Source organism: Nannobrachium achirus, assembly GCF_963921795.1.
Source record: "Nannobrachium achirus genome assembly, chromosome: 7".
Taxonomy (NCBI): domain Eukaryota; kingdom Metazoa; phylum Chordata; class Actinopteri; order Myctophiformes; family Myctophidae; genus Nannobrachium; species Nannobrachium achirus.
Window position 1 is genome coordinate 18,198,395 of NC_137816.1, and position 23,607 is coordinate 18,222,001.

At 41.8% G+C, this 23,607-nt stretch overlaps 1 protein-coding gene across 1 annotated transcript; it reads right to left on the reverse strand.

The window, feature by feature from the left end:
• hsd11b2 (hydroxysteroid (11-beta) dehydrogenase 2) lies at positions 1-22,552 on the reverse strand. Its single transcript, XM_080730713.1, has 5 exons — positions 22,082-22,552; positions 10,510-10,722; positions 6,518-6,703; positions 4,730-4,867; positions 1-2,096 (listed from the first exon to the last, which is right to left on the reverse strand). Exons 1-5 carry the CDS (start codon positions 22,305-22,307, stop codon positions 1,684-1,686), a joined length of 1,176 nt encoding a protein of 391 aa, XP_080586839.1. The 5' UTR covers positions 22,308-22,552; the 3' UTR covers positions 1-1,683.
• Positions 22,553-23,607: the final 1,055 nt, after the last annotated feature.

A 23,607-nucleotide genomic window follows, 5' to 3' on the forward strand; every position in this document is an offset into this window, starting at 1 on the left:
TTAACTTTTTTATTATTTGTTGTCTTTTTATATATTTTATATAAAAATTCACAGTTGAAGTGATTGATACAGAAAAAAGGCTGCCATAAATAGTGATTCAAAAACAAGAATGGGATGGAAAAACAAAACAAAAAGAAACAACAGATGAAACAAAACAAATATCAAATGTTCACTGTTGGGAACAATGTGTCTTTTACATGTTTTCACATGTACGTGTGCACGTGCACGTGCACACACACACACACACACACACACACACACACACACACACACACACACACACACACACACACACACACACACACACCAAAATGGGAGTTCCCGGGATACATTCATATAGTCTGCTATAACTACAGTACATGTAGTCAAACTCTACCTGCAGACCCATACACAAATAGCACACGATATAGACAGATATATCATACTGCCAGTGATGCTTAACAAGTACAAGATATGTATGCGCACACATTCAAATGCATTCCAAAAGCAAAATATTACCCTGCGCAAAAATCAATTGGATGTCATCAAAGACTGTTACTGCAAGCAAGCATGGCTTCTTAGCTTCATACGTTTAAATTGTTTGTATTATGTCTAGATTGATATTGTTATGCATAAAATGTTCTGTGAAATGTTACGTTACACATCAGTCTCTTAACTGTTTTTGAAAGCTTGGAAACTCTTTCTCTTGTTGTTTTGAAACAATGTTTCATGAAAGTTAAGACTGTTGTTGCAACCACTGTCTAAATCTAATTTCTCTGCAAATAGCTTTCAATGACATCCAACTGTTTGAAGAATATTGTAAATGAAGGTTGAATTTGACCATTCATATTTGTTGTTCTTTTTACATTTATGTAGGTACATATCAATAACCCTATTAGTTTATTAATTTATTTATGCAATATACTGTAGGTGCATTCAGTTATACTTACAAATCGGATGTATATAGCTTTTTTAGTATAGTTTTACTGTTCTACTATATAGTCAAAAGTACATAATGCCAATATATTCCTTAAATCAATTTAATCTGTAATATTTCAAAACACTGCAAATGGTAAAAAGCTAATGAATGTATTTTTGGACATATTCTGATACTGTAGGTTTATAACATGTTAACATATTACATTTATATATGAACCAGTACGGATTTGTGTATTGAGATAGACAGATACAGAAACTGTAGATAGATTGATAGATATCTCTCTCTGGCTCTATGTCTGTGTATGTATGTATGTGCATAATTGCGCATACATATCAAGATGTTATAAGTCCTCAAATGAACTGATAGAAGCAGTGATCAGTCCCACCAACAATATTGCTGGTAGTGGATGGTCAATGATTTAGTAACATTTATGGGCATCATTTTTGCTGATATGAGAACTATACCTGTGACCTTTAAATCATACAGTAAGTGGTTTCCACTGCAGGAAGGACAGAGCTGAGTTGTGTTGAGGTTACAAAAAAATAAGGTCAGGGTGTTGATCTGACCACACTTCCCACTGGAGGTAAAAAACAAACAAACAAACAAACAAACAAACAAACGCATAACAGTTGCACTTCTATGATCCCTTCAGCAATTACAAAAAAACAAAGTCAAATAGAAAAGCAGAATGTACAGGAAATGACAACAGTATTGTGTGAAGAGTGGAGTGGTCCACCAGTCCCTCACCAACCAAATATAGCGGGCTACATCGCTAACTTGTCCTCATTGTTGTTATTGTTGTTGTGGATGTTGTGGTTGCTATGGACAACCAGCCCGTTCTCCTTCCTGAGGATCCGTGGGAGGAGCTTCTTCTTGACAAAAAGTTTCTGTAGGAATTTGTCGCTGATGGCGGTGGGGAGGAATGTGTGGATGAAGTACATGAGACCCACCCCGGGCCCTGCATAGTAGCGTGCCTGGGGCCTGGGGGTCAGCAGGGCCTCCACGATGGTGTTGATGACTGGACTGAGGTCCTCGTTAGCGGAGCGGGCGTGGCTCTGGAACAGCTCCCTGGTCTCGTTAAGGTAGTCCTCTCCGTACTCCTCCAGCAGGCTGGGAGGCAGACTCTGGATCAGCTGCTTGTACTGTTTCTCCCAGTACATCTCGTTGCTGCTCGCACCTGAAAACAGCACAAATAAACAAAAAGAAGATGAGCTAAAATAAAGCTGTGGTTCTCAGCTTTTTGAATTTCAAAGACTCACAGTTTGATACAATTGTTCTTTTCTTTTCTTTTCTTTTCTTTTCTTTTCTTTTCTTTTCTTTTCCCATCGATGATGTCACTGGTAGGCAGGTTTTTCTATTTTATCATAAACATTAGTGAGGACCAATTATACGAAGATAGGTTAAAAAGTTGTGAAGTCCTCCTTTAAATGCTCTGAGAGCATTTCGCTCCTTGAACCGACATATTCAAGGAGAAATATAGTTGAACTTAAAGGACATGATACTACATGGCATTGTCCATTGTTATCATTGGCTACATACTGTAATTTACTTTAACCTCAAACATTTCCTTCCAAATTGCTGTATTTTTGAGCGGTGGTCACAACGCTCCTATATGTGGCTGTGTGTGTGGGTCTGTCTGTCTGTTTGTCTGTTTGTCTGTCTGTCTGTCTGTCTGTCTGTCTCCGGGTATGTAGCCTGCAGTAACCTTTTCTGACCACACATGTTAAGGGAGGGGCGCTGTTGTTCAGGATAGGCCAGGCATAGGCCAGGCACACTCACACACAAACACACACAGGGAGCACACACACACACACACACACACACACACACACACACACACACACACACACACACACACACACACACACACACACACACACACACACACACACCACCGCTCAGTTCACACAAGTGTGATTTTTTTATTGTGACATTGTAAAAAGCAACTTTCCGTATGTGTGTGTATGCGATGCGTGCACCTGTGTTTACAAATCCAACTACTGTAAATGGATGGTTACATTTGTTTACAGATGGATACATTAACAGTTTTACTGTGCAGTGTCTAGCATATGGGGAAATAGACTGTATGGATGCTGTACTGTACAGAAGTAGGTAGTTGTGGGATTTAATCCCATACCAGCTGAGGGTCTCGGAGGGTCCATGGAGCATGTTGTTATTGTTACTGTCGGTTGACTCTCCTTAGATAAAGTGATGTGTGTCTCAATAAGCCTCTCAGCCTGAAACCACTAATTGCAAACTGCTGTATAAAAACTCCACATTCATAACTGAGCAATTTGTCGTGGTTTTCCACTACAGAGAGGGTTTTTTGTGTTGGGGGGTGGGAGAGTGTTGCATGTGGAAGTCATTATGGGAACATTTCCTGGCATCATGTATTGTACATGATGGAGGGGGGGGCAGGGGGTAGAAGGGATTGGACTTAAGGGTCAGAGTACAGTGAACAACTGCATCCAGGGACGTGCTGGCCATTGGGAGAAGCGGGACAACTCCCAAACGGCCGGTTCATTCCCGGCCGGTCCAGGCCGGCCATTAGGAAAGAAATAAAAATAAAATGTCTGCCTTCGTTTCATTTTGGGGGCTGGGCGGCCAACAAAGTAAATCGTCACTGTCGGGCAGAAACCTCGTATCTCCAAGTTTCAAATTTGTAGATTTTTTCGCAAAGCAAAGCCCTGCTTCATCATACAAGACCGTTGCACAAAAGTTGTGAAAACAGCAGATCTACAAGCACACAACGCCTCGCGGTGCGAGGTGTTGTGTGCTTGTAGATCGGCTGTTTTCACTAGTTTAAATCATTTTTAAAATATACAAAACAGTGAGGGCCTCTCCAACTATTTTTTCCCGGGCTGAATCAGGGGCCCAGCATGTCCCTGACTGCATCACCAATAGCAATAGAATAATATGAATACAGAGGATCCCCACAAATAAAGCCTTGGGCTGTGCAGTTATGTGGAGTGTTTCTTGGCAGCAAAAATTGACCAATTAAGATCGCAGGTGTTTCCCAAGGCATTCTCATTGGGTCATGATGAGATACTCTGACAGCAGTGGAGCATCTATTGCTTCTCTGCCTGCGACCATAGGGTCACTGATTTGAAACCACAGACAAGCTGGGGAAACGAGTATGGGCGGGGAAATTGAACGTGAAAAACTCTCAAGAAGGGAAGAAAGACACAACTTTGGAAGGTTTAGAGATAAAAGAACATGTCATGGGAAAAGTTCCCAGAACCTTCTAATGGATAACCTACATCAGAATGAACTTTATACAGACATTTGAGAGAGAGAGAGAGAGTGTAGTAGGGGAGAAAGAGATTAGGGAAGCTGCGAGGGAGAGAGTGTATAGGGGACCTCCTCTCTCTGTCAGGCATCAAACAGGTACCGTAGCTGTCTTTGATGCTTTCATTGATTGAGAGATCACTAACGAGCACTTGACACTTTTATGGCCCAATCAATTACCACAGTGCACAACCACTTTGAAGTTCAAAGGGAGCAATTAAGAGTCTGTCTGAGCTCCTCCCTCCAAGGGATGAATGTCAACATAAACACTGGAAAAGAAACAAAAATACAGCTGCAAGGAAACACCCCAGCACAATAATATAGTGACTGATCAGTCACTATATTATTGTGCAAATGACTGCTAAAAAATATATATACATAGGAATAATCTTAAAGTTACCGAGTAGTTTCCCTTTAAGAAACCTGAGATAGAGACAGTGCAGGGGACAGACTGTATGGAAGATGAGTGTAGAGATACAGGTGTATTCAGGTATTATAGAATATTATATATATATTGCTGACCTGTCTTATATGCGGAGGGCAGGATGGTCGAGACGTGGACACCCCAGGGCAGCAGTTCGTGTCTCAAGGTGTTGGTGAAGAGATTTAGAGCTGCTTTAGATGCTCCATACGCAGACAGAAGGGGAAACGGCTGATCACCTACTCACGCACGCACGCACGCACGCACGCACGCACACACACACACACACACACACACACACACACACACGCACGCACACACACACACACACACACACACACACACACACACACAGGCACAGTAAGTTAACAGAGTTACACCCTGTTTCACATTCATACAGTTCCATTTACAATTGGGAAATAAATGTAAATGGACTCCAGACAGCCATGATCAATATATTGTTTTTGCCAACTCTTTGTGTTTGTTTTTCTCCCAAAGATCAGAACAGATTTGCTTGAAATTTTGTGGAAAGTTTGGTCAATGATCACACTGATTGGCCAAAGAGTGGCAAGGAGGATGGATTCTCACAAAAACGTAAAACAGTCCTTGGCCTGGCTTTTATCTATGAGTTTATTTTCATTTTGACTTCATTATTAGCATGGGTTTTATTTGTATAGTATTGTTTTTCACTTTTAAGTTTTGACTCATGTGACTTATTATTATTTCCACTTTTTTATGTTCAGCATCGGGAGTTGCATCTGCTGTATGACTTGCTATATAAATTAAGTTTGGCACATAATGTAACTTCTGTACAGATCCACATAACAGCATGGAAGCATTATAGGATTATAAGTATGAATAAGGCTTAAATGTAACATGTTTGAACCTTTCCTCAGCAGTCAGCACACATGAACAGAAATCCTCCCTAAACCAACAACATTCACACATAACATTTTCAATTAATTTGATCAATTTGGTAATAGGCTGTATATCTGATTAAGTGGAAATATAGAAAATAGGGACTCTATGGGTTCAATTGGTTAAGAGTTCAACCCATCTTTTCTGCAGCCTTATATACTGTAAAACAGGGGTCTTCAACGTTTTCAGACCAAGGACCCCTTAGTTGAGAGAGAGATGAAGCACAACCTAGTTTCATGTCAATTTGTGTTTTCAGATATTTAACCACTTGAACCGTCAATACTTAATAAACTTGACCTTTTACTCTGTACTTAGCCTGCTATTTTTCCCCTCTACACCAAAGCTCTTTGCCAAAAATAGTCGATCTACAAGCTCGTTGTGAGCTTGTAGATCTGCTATTTTTGGCTAAAGTCCTCAGAATACGCACGATAGGGTTCAAATGGTTAATATAAAAAAAGGGAAAGAGTTTCTGTCACCCTGTTGAAGACCCCTGCTGTAAAAGAAAGAACCACTGAGTGAGGATCTTTATGGGATTTCTGCTTTGCCTTATAAGGTATTACTATTTCTGATTTATAACTGTTTGAAGTTTATCAACAGCTGCTCCTGGATATGATGGAAATGAGGTGAAGTTCTTCGGTTATATAATTGTACAAGGACATTTACACAAGTATTTACAAAAGATAAATGAGGCCACAGTGTGTGTATGTGCATGCGTGTGCCTAAGTGTTTGTGTGTAAGTGTTTGTTTAGAATGTAGGTGAGGATAGGTGTAATTTATTGAAGTGTTGATAGATCTTTGGCCGGGTAGCAAAGAGGAGTGTCCAATGTTAAATCAACATGAGATGATTTAATCAGCAAATCTGGTTTAAAAAACAACAGAATTAAACTGCCAGCTATATTTATTGTCTGACTCAGTGTGTGTGCATGTGTTCATGCATGTTTGCATGCACTTGCGCGCGTGCATGTGTGTACCTGATGGACTGGACACGGTGACAATGCGACCTTTGCCCTTGCGGAGCAGTGGCAGGAAGGCCTGTGTGACTGACAGGGTGCCAAAGAAGTTGACCTCCATACAACCTCTGTAGTTTGACATGAGAGACAGCTCTGCATCGCCAAAGTTCACGCACACTCCTGCATTGTTGACCAAGCCCCACAGACCTAGGAGGAGAGGAGTCAAAGTTAATACCATACATTTTAATCTATTTACAACAGGCATGCTGTGTAAAAAGTAATGTGACTATAATGTTGGATGAAACAGACAGAAAACCAGAGTGAGTTGCTGCTCTTCCCTCTAATGACCACACAGGGGCAGTCTCCTACATGCTGACCCGCTGACCTCTGAACATTCTATGTTTGTGACATTCAACACCCATACTTATGTTGACAACCTACAACAACCTGACAGCCTACAAAACACCGAATGTTTTTCCCGTTCAGACTCTTTCTTATCTCTCGTCGCTGATTTAGTAAGTTCCTCCTTGAGCCTGATTTATAGGCCTACGACATGTTGCTTGACATTTTGCTGGCGAGAAAATTAAAGCTACAATCCATAACTTAAAAGTAGCAAGCATATCAAGGTGAGATTAGCACAAGGACAGAACAGGTTCCTTGAGAAGTAACAAGTGGTGGGAGGACAGAGGGATGCAGCTGAGAACATTCTGTCCCGAGATAGATGGTAAAAGCAAGAGAGTCAGAGAGAGAGAGAGAGAGAGAGAGAGAGAGAGAGAGAGAGAGAGAGAGAGAGAGAGAGAGAGAGAGACACAGACAGATAGACAGACAAAAGGCAGACAGACAGACAGACAGACAGACAGACAGACAGAGACTGACAGCATGTTCAAACCTTTATAATACAATGTGTGACAAATGAATCAGGATGTCACAGGAATGCAAGAGAGAGAGGGGGGCATCCTGTATTCTAGATTCAGTCCCAGTTACCTATTAAGATTTCTAATCCTTGGACTCACCTATAAATGTAGTCATTATATTATGTTTTATAAGCCTCCATTCATAGACTTAGTGCAACAAGATTGGTAAACACTATGGACACTGGACAGGTGTGTTACAAATATGTAGTTGTTTTTTGTTGTTTTTGTAACTTCTAAAAAAAAAAACATTTTTGATCATATTTCTTATACATTTATGTGTTGTATCCTGTCTACCTAGTATCTATTATCAAACCCAATGTTTCACCTTTGTATATATATATATATATATATATATATATATATATATATATATATATATATATATATATATATATATACATAGGCCTAGGTCATAGTCAGAGGTTAGAATTGTTTTTTTAATTATGCTTTTTGAGTAAAAAGCAAGGCAGACCTGAAGAAGGACTATTGACTGAAACATTGCCTAAATAAAGTTGTCCTTATTGTGCAAGTGTAGATGGTGTACAGGTCATTTACTGTAAAGAAAAACAAAACAAACTAGAAAATATTGTTCCTTCGAAACAATTGTGGGCTCGCTTTAAGCCAAAAAACAATGGTATAATATAGAGGCAAGCAGCGATAAAGTGGCCAAGCCAGGAAAAAGTAGGAATGGCAAGAAAAGTGGGAAAAGAAATCAAAGAAAAACTTGAAGCAGTGTTCTTCCGAGAACAGGTCTCCGGCAGGTCAGGTAGGTTTTTTTGGCTTCCTGGTGGAGCTATAATAGGCCAATGTGAAAAGGGTGCCACGTGTTCTTGGGCCTTTCATGGCAATCGGACACTGCATGCATGATTTGAGACATTTTGTTCCAAAAATGTGTTATGCAAAAGTTGACCCACTGGTGGCGCTATAACAGGCCAATGTGAGAAGGGTGGAATCTGTTCCTTGACCTAGTGGGAATGTGCGTGCAAAGTTTCACGCACATTGCAGGCTGTGTTCATGATTTGAGGCGTTTTTGGGCACTTTATCGCTGCTTGCAGCTATATTTATTATTATTGTTTGCAACAGAATCGGGATGTTAGGGTTCATGTGGTTTTAGCACTGAGAGTTTTTTATACTATGGAAAAAATCCATAGCAGTCGCTGCTTTCTGTCAGCTGTTAATGTTGGCTGATTAGGGTGATTAGAATAACAGAGGGAAGAATGTCATTTCAGTCCAAAGCTGCACTCATGTTGCATCGCAGTAGTTAGTGGTGTTTGTCTGGCCGCAGACAAATACAACAAATTCTTAACTTTTCATAAAATTGGCCCAGCTTGATTTTTTCCATCTCTTCTGATAAAGGTTGCATGCCACAGGATTCTCAATTGAATCAAACTGTAGATTTAAGTGTTTGTTTCTTTAACCAAATCGGAAAACCTGTAGCCAAATTTTCACACTGAAATAATCACCTTAATTGTATAATGCTTAGACATTTTCAGACACTTTAATAACATGAACCCTATATAACAGATTGTGGCACGACGTGTTGTGAGATTGTAGAATGGCTATTTTCAGGCAAAGAGATTTGGGTTAGAAGGAAAAAAGTAGGGGCCCTCGGCCTCGGGGACTCGATCAATGAAGCATATAGGATTTAAGTTGTTCAAGTTTATTTTCATTTTGCTCCAACATATATAGGCTACAGTACACACATGCTGGGCCATAATTCAAACTCAGCTCCCTGTGTTTGTGTACATTTGAAGGCTCATTTCATAGCCATTAATGCGTGTCAGTATGATGGATAACAGAGCTCACTCACAGCTTGTGTCCTTATCTAAGCCAGCCTATAGATCTCAGGCTTCAGTTTATTAAGAACTGCAGAGCGACTGGGGAGGTGAGGAGCCTGGCTGTAAATCTTTTTGAAATCTATGCATTGTGTGTGTGTGGGGGGGGGATGTTCTTTCACTGCTCTTTAATGAGATGCCTGGCAATGCTGGCAGCCAGCGGAGGATATCCTTAAATGACTCTTAAGTACATTTGCCTCCAGCACTTTTCCTCAAAAGCCCTGCTTACTTTTATTATTACAATTATTACTGATACAACTAGCACTAGGCTACTACTTCTACTGTTAATAGTACTTATGGTAGTACTACTACTACTACTACTAGATTTTTTGGGGCCAAAAGGCCCCAGCGCCCGTGAATCTTTTTACTATTTTTACTATTTACAAATTTTTCTTCTCTTTGTTGTTGAAAGGAATTATACTTTAGTAGTTATTTTTGTCTCAGATCTGTTGAAATAGCGAGGGACAGATATTGATAATAAATCTGCTTGGAGGTCTGACTACAAAATGATGTCACGGCTTAAAAGCCCCATAGCATGGCAGGGCCTATGTATTGTATTGCACCCTGTCCGTTTGTATTGCACCCTGGCCGATTGTTCAGATCGGCCTGTTATAGTGCCATCAGGAGGCCGATTTTTGCAAAACACTTATTTATTACTCCTACAGATTTTGTCCAAACATCACGCAAATCGCTACACATTATCTCTATAGTCATGCGATCAACACGGATCTGTCAGATTTTTCAAAATCCATCCTGATTGGCTAAGATTGGCATAGAAACTTTGCAGGAGTGGCTTACTTTGAACAAAATGCCTCAAACAAACGCAGCGTCAGATTGCCCTGAAACTTTACACGCACGCACATTCCCACAAGGCCGAGGAAGTCATGCCGCCATTTTCACATTGTCCTGTTATATAGCGCCACCAGGAGGCAGATTATTGCTAATTACACCTATTTTGATATTACTCCGACAGATTTGTCCAAACATCACGCAAATGGGTACACTTATCTCTAGTCATGTGATCAAGACGGATCTGTCCTATTTTTCATATTCCATCCTGAATTTTGAACATTGCTGGCCCGCAATAACCTACCTGACCTGGCGGTGACCTGTCCTCAGAGGAGCACATTTTCTAGTGATTATTATTATTATGGGGCTTGTGCACGTGTCAGAGACTTCTTAATCTTTCAGGATCTGGTTGGTGAAGCACATGTGTATGTGTTTTTATTGTGCGTTTCTGCAGTATGCGTGTTGTGTGCTGTACCTCTGAGTCCCAGTCTGTTACTGGTTTCCAGCAGGGCTTGTTGGACTTGTTGTGGCTGTGTGATGTCCAGCTGGACGAGGTGCAGGCGGGAGGAGCTGTTCTTCCGGAGGTCTTTAGCTCCGCTCCCCTCCAGGTCCAACACCGTGGCAAACACCTGGAAACCCAGCGCATCCAATGTCCTTGCTGCTGCCTTGCCAAAACCACTGTCACAACCTACACACACACACACACGCACACACACATCCGCACGCACGCACGCACGCACGCACGCACGCACGCACGCACGCACGCACGCACGCACGCACGCACGCACGCACGCACACAGACACACACACACACACACACACACACACACACAGACACACACACACACACACACACACACACACACACACACACACACACACACACACACACACACACACACACACACACACACACACACACACACACACACAGAGAGACAATTTAGTGACCTGGATTGAACCCTGCTCAACAAACAACGGTCATAGTCAGATGCCAAGACAGTTCTACAAATTAGACTAGGATACCAGGTAAACCTTGTCTGTCTTTAAACATGCAATCTAAATCATATTTTGTTTTGCATTTGTGTATCTGCGTTTAGTGTGTAACTAATATCTGTCAGTAAATGGACCAAATGCGCGCATGCATACACACACGCACGCACGCACGCACGCACGCACGCACGCACGCACGCACGCACGCACACACACACACACACACACACACACACACACACACACACACACACACACACACACACACAGCAGTCATCCCTCATTTCGCTTACTTCATCAACTTGTCATCACCTCACACTCTAAAGCACCTTCATTTATAGGTCACTTATCTATGCTCTGAAAAGACAGGGACAAACTGTACGGCTTAGTTCTAAAGTCACATTTCTGTTTGTTTTTTTTGTGTACTGTTCCTTAGAGTGTACAATTGTATAAATGAACACTGTGAACTTTACTGTGTTTACTTCTTTGTATCTTATGAGCACATGCATATTGGGTCTGACACAGTGTTAATTTTGTTGACTAAAGACTAAAGACTAAGTCGACTACGATTTTGATATTTAGTCGACTGAGACTATTAGACTAAACTAAAACTATTTCAGAAGACTAAGACTAAATGGAATTTACTCAGTTACTCAACCAACAAGCGCTCAAACACACATATGTCATGTACAGCATGCGCACTGTCTCACACTCACTCACACTCACACTCACTCACTCACACACACACACACACACACACACACACACACACACACACACACACACACACACACACACACACACACACACACACACACACACACACAGTGTGCAAAACCACACAGAGATCAAACAGAGAACAGAGAGCTGTGATCTGGGATTTTTTTTCTCTCTCTCAAATGATTGTAGGTGGCAATAATTCCTGGAAACAGGCATGCTGGGTGGTGGTGGTGAGTCCCCGCAGAGAGCAACTCAAATCTGTGTGTATACGTGTGTGCGAGTGAGTGCATGTGTGTGTGCATGCCTGTGTGTGGGGGGTGTGGGGGGCTCAGGCTTGCTGCACACTTCTAGACAGAACTACGTGACAATGTGTATTGAGTGAGCGTGGGCACGTGTGTGTGTGTGTGTGTGTGTGTGTGTGTGTGTGTGTGTGTGTGTGTGTGTGTGTGTGTGTGTGTGTGTGTGTGTGTGTGTGTGTGTGTGTGTGTGTGTGTGTGTGTGTGTGTGTGTGTGCGCGCGTGCCACTGTTATTACAGTATATGGAGGATGTTTACCTGTACAGTGTCTCCACTGACATCGATAAAATCAGTGAGATTACACCCTCTAGCTCTAGCTGAGTGCTAGGAGGTCCATGGTTTCTATTTACATTGTAACCCTTGGGACTGCAGAGGAATCCACACATCATGAAGCCCAAATCCCATACTGTGATTGAGTATCCTGATGGAGAGAGAGTTCATCCACGTCTGTTTCTGGTTAACATGCTCTGCTGCCACATTAACTCTGGCATCCCTGCTTTATAACCTATAGGTAAACAATTTTAAACCTTTTCCAATTTCTTTTGTAAACAAATAAGGAAATCCTTATATTGAAAATAGAAGACGTGAGCTTGTATTTGCGGCCTTATGTAGTTCAGATGATGTAGGATATGCAATATTGAACAAATGTTTGACAGAGTTAACAAATTAAGTATTTATGTTATTAAGAAAATAATCTGTTGGTCAAGGTCAGGAGTGGTAGGTAACAATTTTGCTGTAGTATAACAATATGAGCAACTTGGACTTTCTACCGGCTACGTCTATAACATACTTACATACTTTGAACACCAATATATTTGTATTTCTATTTTTTAAACATTTCTATTAAACATTGTTGTTGATTATTTCATTTTCTTTCAATTGATTGATTGACTTTTTATTGACCAAACATACAGTATGTTGTTTTCTATCATATCAATGTTGTGGCCTATATCATATCAATGTTGTGGTCTATGTTGTGGTCTATTGTATCAAATTCCACACTCAAGTCCAATAGAAGTAGGACTTAATGTGAGTCTACACGTTCACTTGCCAAAAAGTTCCTCTGGAGAGAAAATCAATATGGTTTAGTAAGACATTTACCACTGCACTCTTTGGAAATAACCTCACTTTACCTAACAGCTATGCTTTCTCTCTGTCCCACGTTAACACCCTCTCTCTACATCTCTCTCTCTCTCTCTCTCTCTCTCTCTCTCTCTCTCTCTCTCTCTCTCTCAAGAGATCAGACCACACGCTCCAGCTGCAAGGAGGGTTCACATTACAGTCAGCATTACTCTATCAGAGAGTATTTCCCCTTCTCGGGTCTCCATCCCCCTCTCTTGCTCTCTGGGGCTCATCATATGGTGTGTTTGGGGAGGGTGTGTGTGTGTGTGTGTGTGTGGGGGGGGGGGGGGGGGGGGGGGCTGGTGTGTGTGTGTGTGTGTGTGTGTGTAGGTGTGTGTGTGTGTGTGTGTGTGTGTGTGTGTGTGTGTGTGTGTGTGTGTGTGTGTGTGTGTGTGTGAGAGAGAGAGAGAGAGAGAGAGAGAGAGAGATAGAGAGAGAGAGATAGATGGGGTGTGTGTGATGGGAACATTCTTATGTAACGGTACAGAACTCCTTGGGACCACAGATGAAGAAATAAACAGGAGGCCCTTACAGGAGGCCCTCACATCTGGATGTGACTCTTAACTACTAACCTCAATATGAAACTATACATTATATTGTCAACATGGCAGTTACAGCAGTCATACAAAAGACAAAAGCAACTGATAACTCTGTCGAGGTGCCAACTTGCTCCTTTGTGCACTCGTGGCCATGTATGGCCTACTTGTGTGCCAGCAGAGCGTGCAAGTACTGTTGTCTGTACTGTATGTATGTGGGTGGGCAAGCTGGCTCTCTGCCGAGGTGCCAACCTGCGCCTTGTTATTTATATATCGGGTTGCACTTGTTGTTGGTGATGTCACCAAGAATACTGGTCCCTCAGTCATTGGCCGTTGATGGTGACGTCACCTGGAATGCTGGTCCGTGATTGGCAGACACAGATACCTAACAGGGACGCCACCGAACGCAGTACTTGTGCGCTCTGCTGGTGCATGTAATGAGAACAAGCTGGAATGGAAGATAAGACACCAATACAAGTCACAAGGGTCCCACTTTGAGACCCAGTGTTTTAGGCTACAAGCTAGTAGCACAGTGAGCTCACACTTGTTTTTGTTTCAACCGGCCTGCAAATTCGAAGCAAAATCCAAGGAGTGATCCTTTTGTGGCTTAGCCTTGAAGATGCATATTAATGCGTTGACCAATTCAGCTTTCTTTCACCTTAAAAAATATGACGAAAGTGTCCATTATTAATGCAATGAAATGCTCAAAGACTAGTCCATGTCTTTATTGCAGAGAGGACTGCTGCCAATGCTCTTCTTACAGATCCAAAATCAAAAGATTGCAACGTTTGCGGGTGGCAAGGTCATATGTCCTACTATGCTAACAGCAACAAAACAACAATAATAAAGATTAAGATATAATAAAGATATAATGATTAAGATATAATAAAGATAAAGATAATAAGACAATAAAGATAAAGCCTCATGAGGTATTTCTATATCAGCAATAGGGAGAGTGGGTGTCTGTATGTATATGACCATATACAGTATAGGCTTGCCCATATATGGGCATGCACAAAGGACAGATACACGTAAAGATATATACAGATTTTGCGAATGTACTATTATATAAATTTTATAGTACATTACGGACGCACGCACGGACGGACGCACGGACGCACGGACGGACGGACGGACGGAGGGGAAAACATACTCTCCCTCAGCCTTCGGCTGGTGGAGACAATTACAGTTCTAGTGCAATATGTTTCATTTTTATTACCTTAAGCCAGAAGGAAAGGAGCATTGTAATTGGATAGTTAATAGCGGGATGCATATAGCCTGGAGTTTTGAAAAATGTGAAACATATTCAGGAATTGAGCGGCTGGCAGCTTGAACAAGGAATATGACTTGCTTCAATACTGTATAATGCCACACACACACACACACACACACACACACACACACACACACACACACACACACACACACACACACACACACACACACACACACACACACACACATTTTTTGACACATTTAGAACATTCGCCTGTAACAGGGATGCCAGTGTTTAATGTACATTTTTATCAAAGATATCAGACATATATTTACCGAAAGGATGTATTTAATTCTGAGAAAAGCAGGGATAAAACATATCCCCACGTGCGATAAAAGAATATCTTTCCCCCCTGTCTATAACTATTATGATTATCTGTATATACCTATGCATACTTGTACATGTCTGTATGAGGTACATACCTGTCTGTATGAATAGTTTATTGAGAACAGGAGGGAACTGTGTAATGTTTATAGTTTGGGTCATAACTGGTTGAATTGAAGCGATACCCAATCGTTCTGTACAGATACAGACAGGGAGACAGCTGTCCTAACTGGCCTTTACTCTGTTGTTTCCTCTGTCCTTTCAGAGTGGGGTCATATTTCATCTCTAACAGAGAGGTGAGAACACAAGCACTCGTCATGGAACACTGACAACGCAACAGATAGAGTGAGAGAGAGAGACAGACAGACAGACAGACAGAGTGATAGTGAGCGAGAGATAGAGAGTCAGAGACAGGCAAAGACAGAGTGTGGGAGAACTATGCGCAGACGATACAGATTGTTTTAGAATTGCAGTAGTCAGGCCTTTGATCTATAATTATTTGGTAAAGTAGTGCAGAAGTTATTGCGACCATCAGGTCGCAAGTTACTATGGAAACCTCCACCAGCTGTCTGTCTGTCCCTCCGTCAGTCCCTCCGTCTGTCCATCACGTCACGTCACACTTTTGGCCCTACTCTTATCTCCGGAACCGTTGCCCCTATCCATCCATGCCAAACTTTGCACACACGCTCCTTGGCTGGCAATTAACCACAACCTCCGCCCCTGATTTCTCACATGCCCCTCTTCTAGCGCCACCATGAGGTTGCTTTTTGCAGACAACATTATTGTGTATACATGCGATCTGACGGTCGCTTATCTCCCGATTAGGGAGTCTTACTGGTACAATAGTAGTATTGTGGTATTACAGTGGTATTGTTGGACACTTAAATATGAGTACTGTGTACTCAAATTTGAAACAATTATTTAATATTACAATAGCGCAGCAGATCACAATGATGATCAAGACTCAGGAGGATAGAGGCTGACAGGAGAGCAAACATCATCTTTCTGCTCCTAGAAGGATGATGATGACCTGGTGCCTGAGATTCCCAGAAACGAGTCCTATAACTGTCATCATCATGCGGTGACATGCTTGATCTCCTGCAAGTTATCACAGCTTCTGCTGTCAGAGAAGCTTCTAGTTGTCATGACAGAACTAGATTATTCAGAGCACAGCAGAGGAATGCAGGAGTCACAGAAGACTGCAGCAAGACAAGACCAGTGATAGAAACCATCTGCTCGCCTTGTCTCATCCAGACCTCAGAGTGAGAAGGACACACTGCAGAGCAGAACAGTGCATCCACAGTATAATGTGATCAACCCCAGATTAAATCTGTGATTTATACTTAGTTGTGCGCCTGTGGTGCACACCAAAAATAGCCAGTGTACAAGGTCACAATGCATCTTGTTGCGGTGTGTTGTGAGCTTGTAGGTGTGTTATTTTAGCTGAAGGTTTGCCCCCAGAACAAGGGACGCTGGGGTTCATGTGGTTAAGGCAATGCACTGAATATGGAAATGTTTATGTAGACAAATACCTTTCACTTACATTATTTTAAAATGAAGTTATTGTCACAATCACAGCATGCAGCAACATCAGCATAACCCAATTGACACGACTAGATTTCTGCACAATCTTTTGATGTATTTATCCACTTTAATCGTAGGCCTACTTAGTTTATTGGAGTCCCTCAGGGATCTATTGGTCCGCTATATTTTCTCTCTACACCAAATCTCTCCTGTGAAAATAAGCAATCTACAAGCGTGTTGTTAACTTGTGAGCTTGTAGGGATCAATTATTTCCCCCAAATGTTCTCTCCCAGACTCTAGGGTTAATGTGGGTTAAATTCTTGTCCTGGACGGGTGCAAACGCATCCAGAGGTCAGTGTTTCAAAGTCACAACAGGGTGTAAAAAAATAAGCGTTTCCCGTCCTACTTTGACTTGTGAAATGATGTAACTCACAATGCTCAACCAGTTCAGTAGGAGAGTACTAACCAAATTCAACTAGTTGGCTCTATGAAATGTTATTATTTTCACTAGCACACATAGCTTTTATTTTGCCACATAGCTTGCAAGTGACATTTGCATTGCATATTATGGTCTGAAGACAAATGAGGCTGACATCAGTGCTCACTATACCAGTGATTCCCATACTTTTCAGCCCAAAATAGAAATTACACATTCGCCTGGGACCAAACTAGTGAAAATAGCATATCTTCAAGCTCTCAACGTGGCACTTCGCATCGTGTTGAGAGCTTGTAAATCAGCTATTTTCACTACTTCTTAATTACTAAACTAGTAAGATGCCTCAGTGCCCTAAAGGGCGAGGTCATGCCAATTCTTGGCCAGTGATGTACCGGTATATCCAACCAGTTGTACCCCTGGTACCCATATATGGAGATCCATATAAGTATATGGTACATCCCTTTTATGCCCATACATGGAGATCCCTATCTGAACCAGCCACACAGATATGGGCCATCTCTTGGCCATCTGGCCAGTGATGTATATCGATCAGGGATCTTCATATATGGGCATTAAAGTGATTTTGGGCTAAATCAGATCTCTGACTTAGAACTTGAACTTTTAAATAAGGTTTTACATTATAGTGCAGTAATGTATGTCTCTCAGCATAATAATTCTTTCTAATAGAAGAAAGAAAATGTGTTTAAACATGTGGCAATGAGCTTGTACCGGTAGATTGCAAAGTATTGGGACTGAGGTGATTAAATGTCAAACTCCCTGACTGCTTGCCACTCTGAAATCTGACCTCTGAGTTAGACCGTTTTAAATAATGTTTTACATTTATACTGCTGTCATTTATGTCTCTCAGCAGAATAGTCTGCAGTTCCTTGATCAGCAACATTGTCAACCAATGGTAAAGTGTACAAAGGTCAAAGACAGACAACATTCCTGTGACACTAGAAACTGACAGAATCTGAGGTATAAATTAAGTAGCGTGCGTGTGTGTGTGTGTGTGTGTGTGTGTGTGTGTGTGTGTGTGTGTGTGTGTGTGTGTGTGTGTGTGTGTGTGTGTGTGTGTGTGTGTGTGTGTGTGTGTGTGTCTGGGAATGTAGGGGGAAATGGAGTCTAAATATGGTTGTGTGTACAATGAGGGGATTTGGAGTTCTGTTACCATGACACCAAGCTCTCTAAGCAATGCAGGCATGCACACACGCACACACACACACGTGCACCTAAAATTGGGTAACAACTCACTATTAATTCAGGGAACATTGACTTAAAGGAGCTATAGTCAACTTTTTCATTGTAGGGCCGGCACTTTGTTTACATCCTAGTCTATTAGTGGGATTGTTTCAGGCAAAAATCGTGCACTTTATGAAAGAAGCATGAAATTTGGCACACAGTTAGAACATGCCATATGGAACATTTTTGGCTATAGGGGCATCGCAGATTTGTCTTGGGAAACTTGTGGGAGCCAATCAAAGTTGGGCTCTCATAGACTTTACTATAGAGTAAAATAATACAAAAAATAAATATGCTTTAAGTAGCATGTGAGGGGTCAAACCAGGTGTTTTTCGGGATTCTGAATTCAATGCAAGCATTTGTTTTGCACGAAAAACATTCCTTTCCGAGAAACGGCCACCACAAAACTGTTGAAAAGTGATGACTCATCACTAAACCATACTTTTATCACTTATATGGGGTCCGTTTCTAGCCCAAGGAATGGTTTTCCTGCAAAATAAATGTTTGCATTGGATTCAGAATCCCGAAAAACACCTAGTTTGACCCCTCACATGCTACTTAAAGCATATTTATTTTTTGTATTATTTTACTCTATAGTAAAGTCTATGAGAGCCCAACTTTGATTGGCTCCCACAAGTTTCCCAAGACAAATCTGCGATGCCCCTATAGCCAAAAATGTTCCATATGGCATGTTCTAACTGTGTGCCAAATTTCATGCTTCTTTCATAAAGTGCACGATTCCATCAAAATACTGCCCGAAACGCCTGCACTATATAGACTAGAATGTAAACAAAGTGTCGGTCTGACAATGGCCAAAATTATTATTTTATCATTATTTTACACTTTTTGTGGTCATTTTTGAATAGAAACACATATATGAAGCTTATTTGTTTATAAAATATTTTCGAAACATTATTTTTATTTTAGCATCCGTTTTTCAAGAAAAAGTTCACTATAGCTCCTTTAACCCTTGTGCAGCTTGGGGTGTGGTGACTGGCTCAGGCCTCAGGGATAACACAGCGGTAGTCGTGGATTGAAACTGGCAACTTTCTCTACTTTTAGCGACCCTGTAAAGATCAACTCTGTTTAACAGTGACTGAGTCTGTATCTTTTAACCAGGGAAACAAACATACTAAAGAATTATTCCCCTTGGGCTTGTGTGGGTGGCAGACACGCCTTTGACCAAAGTCTCTCTCTCTCTCTCTCTCTCTCTCTCTCTCTCTCTCTCTCTCTCTCTCTCACACACACACCTCACACACACACACACACACACACACACACACACACACACACACACACACACACACACGCTGCACATATTGTACTTGCACTATGTACTGTACAGTATTCTATAACAGTTAAATTATTCCATCATATTCTGTACCCTCCTTCTTTGTTGCTTAAAAACTTTGCAACATGTCCAACCTTTCATTACGCATAGTGCACTTATCTGTGTGACTGACACACGCAAGCGCGCGCGCGCGCACACACACACACACACACACACACACACACACACACACACACACACACACACACACACACACACACACACACACACACGCGCACACACACACACACACACACACACACACACACACACACACACACACACACACACTAGAGCCATCTGTGGATGGCAGATTAACTTCACTGTTAGTGTGACGAGAACAGCTAAGCTACCTTTACCGCCTACAAAACCAGCTCACACGGTTATTATCTCTCTGTTCTGTAATAAACAGTCTCAACCAGTGTTTCCCAAACACTGGGGCGGGACCCATTTGTGGGTCATGGACCCATTTTTTATGGGTCGACTCATGACTAAAGTAGGCTAAATATCCCTTAACGCCTGTTTCCTACAAATAAATGTAAATTATTATTTCAAAAAGTTTTCTAAATTATCAAAAACGAAAATCAATAAACATTGCACAATGACTCGTTGTGAGCTTATACAGAAGATCTGCAATTTTCATAATAGGGATTAAAGGGGAATACCTCTCATTTTCAACATTCTAGTGATGCAGCCTAGAGAGCGGAGCCAAAGAATACACCTTCTGTATGTCACTGATCACATGACCCCAACAATCAATGCCAGTTCTAGGCAACACAGAGGGGAGGGGGGGGGGGAGGTTCTTATTTCCACACAACAGCTCTAAGGCATATTATGACATAATGGTTCAATGTTTAAAAAGAGTGGTATTCCCCTTTAATTCCCCTTCCCCTTTTTTCACCAAATCTCATTGGTTTTCATGCCACAAAGTTTGGGAAACACTGATCTAAACCATAAACAGGCCTACAACAAAACGTCATTCATTCTTCATTTAAACACTCAAAGAAGTATTTTAATGTGCATGGAACTGAAGAGTTGAGTCTAAATTGTCTGTTGTACAGTGAGGAAGGAGATTGGAGATTTATTTAGCTTTTGCTTTCTGCAACATACACGGCAAGACAGCATATGAACTAGAAACATTTTTCACAACACATAGCACTTATGGGGCACACACACAACAGATTTGTACTTTGCCACTGTCCTAATTCTAACCCAAATTAAATGACATACAGTACAAGCCAATCCTGGTAAATTGAGTTGGTGAGTCTTTGTCCAACCACCAGCGTCCCTTCTTTTATTCCTTCACCTCTCTCCTCCCATCTCCTCCTATCTCATCCTCCCTGCAACCATCACCTCCTCTCCTCCCATCATCTCCTCTGACTTCCCATCTCATCCTCTCTGTTCCCATCTCCTCCCCTGTACTCTTCTCCTCCCATCACCTCCTCTGAACTCCCATCTCATCCTCCCATTATTCCCCATTTTAATGTAATGTAAAGCACATACAAAATCCTGTTAAATAGCACAAAAAGACTGTCAAACGAATTGACCATGTAAGTATTGCTGTGTGCTGGGAGCTGTGCTGGGAGCCAGATAAAATGTATTTATTTGCGTTCACATTTACAGTAACAATCTTGAACACAAACAATGGTAGATGCACAAACCTGGGATCCTCAACAACAATATTTCATGGTACGGATCATGGGTACAGGAAGCATCTCCTCCTCATTATATGGTGACTGCCAATTATCACAGACAATGAGCTGAATTTTGCCAATGCCTTAGCTCTTGGCCAGGGCATTCCTGCAGTCTGCAGGCCTCTCACAACTGACTTATGCACATTGCAGAGTCTTCCAAATATGGAACACAAGCATTATACATTTGTAACCAAGATGTATAATAGCATCCTTAAGACGTTGTACTTAAGCACCGTGGTAAGTAATGTACATGCCACTTCCACAATAGTCACTTCTCTACTGTCCTCATCAACAACAACATCTGGTGTATTAGCTGTGACATCTGAAAAGGCATCCTTTTCATTATTGCGAATGAAACACAAGAGTGCGTGTAGATTTTGGCAGAAGATGAAACATATGAACTTATGTCCTTAACATGTAGGTCAATTTTATTGTGTCTAGCCTTTTACATTCCATTGTATACATACTGTAGCAGCCATTCAGAATATGTGCGTGTGTGTGTGTGCGTGCATGTGTGCGTGCGTCTGTGCGTGCGTGCGTGTGTGCGTGTCTACCTGTGATGAGTACAGCTTTGCCCAGAGCAGAAAGTCTTTCAGTTGTCTGGTTTCTCCAGTACATCCAAATGCAGATGAGGACCAGAAAGAGGACAGGTACAGACAGTTTCCCCACCAATACCGTGGCCCCCAGCCACGTTACCACGGTGACCTTCTGCACGGCTCCTCCAATCAGAACGGTCAGCACTGCCAGGTAGATCCACAGTGGCAGAGTGTAGTCCTCCATGGAGATGGCTGTCTCTCTCTGGTGGTCTCTCTCTTTATCAGTCAGTGTATGTGGTCTCTGCCTGCTTGATTCACACTGTCTATCACTTTATCACTTCTCTCCCTACCTCTGTCTATCTCTCTCTGCCTCTGCAACCCTCTTTCTGTCTGTGTGTCTCTCTGTGTCTCTGTCCCAGGTAGTATTATATACTACTGTTAGTAGTAGTAGTAGTAGTAGTAGTAGTAGTAGTAGTAGTAGTAGTAGTAGAACAGGCTGGAACGCACTGGCTCCTCTTCGTTTCTCAGCTTCTATTTATAAACCGGCTGCAGGGGGGGTTGAGGGGTGGGGCTAAGGCAGCCTCACTCTAATCTCTGACCAATGGACAAAGGTCTAGAACACACACACACACACACGCACGCACGCACGCACGCGCGCACACATACACCAACATTTTTTTTCCTCATTCCTTCTCTGCCCCCCAATTTTATTTCACACTGTCTCTCTCTCTCTCTCTCTCTCTCTCTCTCTCTCTCTTTCTCTCTTTCACTCCCACCCTCTGACTCTCTCTCTCTTTCTGCTTCTCTCTCTCTCCCTTTCTTTCTCTCTCCCTTCCTCCGACTCTCTCTCTCTCTCGCTGTCACAGGTGACTTGTCTCATCCAGGTTTGACAAGCTTAGACAGACAGACAGATAGATAGATAAATAGGCAGGTGAACGACCTGAAGAGAAGTGTGGAATCTGGTCAACAATTTTAATGATTTAAACTCTTTCATCTTGTTCTCCAAATACACCATTACTGGTGAGAGAGACAGAGACAGACAGACAGACAGACAGACAGACAGACAGACAGACAGACAGACAGACAGACAGACAGACATATAAGATTCAAAGGGTTTTATAGTGCACGCAGCTAAATGTACAGTGACACGCTCCACAGACTGTACAACTACTGTAATAACAAGATATTAAATAATGCAGGTTAAGAAAAGACAAGTAAATGTATAATATCTAGCAGCAAAGGAGAGTGTACAGAAATGAAGAGGGCATCATTTAGCATGTGACACACAGAATATTGTTAATAGTACATGTGCAATATGTGCAAAGTACAACATGTGCAGGGGGTTTAGTAAAAAAAAAAAGAGAAATAGATTAAAGACAGAGTGTGCTCTGTTCTTAGCAAAAAGAAGAGAGAGAGAGAGAGAGAGAAAGTGAGAGCAAGCTAGAGAGAGAGAGAGAGAGAGAGAGAGAGAGAGAGAGAGAGAGAGAGAGAGAGAGAGAGAGCAGACACTGCAGAAACTATCACCTAAATGGTAGGCTACAACT

What these genes read in the sequence shown, in the direction of transcription:
- hsd11b2 (XM_080730713.1), bottom strand. Translation starts at nt 22,307, where the DNA reads ATGGAGGACTACACTCTGCCACTGTGGATCTACCTGGCAGTGCTGACC. An exon ending in CAAAGCTGTACTCATCACAG is followed by an intron (nt 10,723 to 22,081) that starts GTAGACACGCAC and finishes GTGTGTGTGTAG; the next exon opens with GTTGTGACAGTGGTTTTGGC. An exon ending in GCCCTCCGCATATAAGACAG is followed by an intron (nt 2,097 to 4,729) that starts GTCAGCAATATA and finishes TGCTGTTTTCAG; the next exon opens with GTGCGAGCAGCAACGAGATG.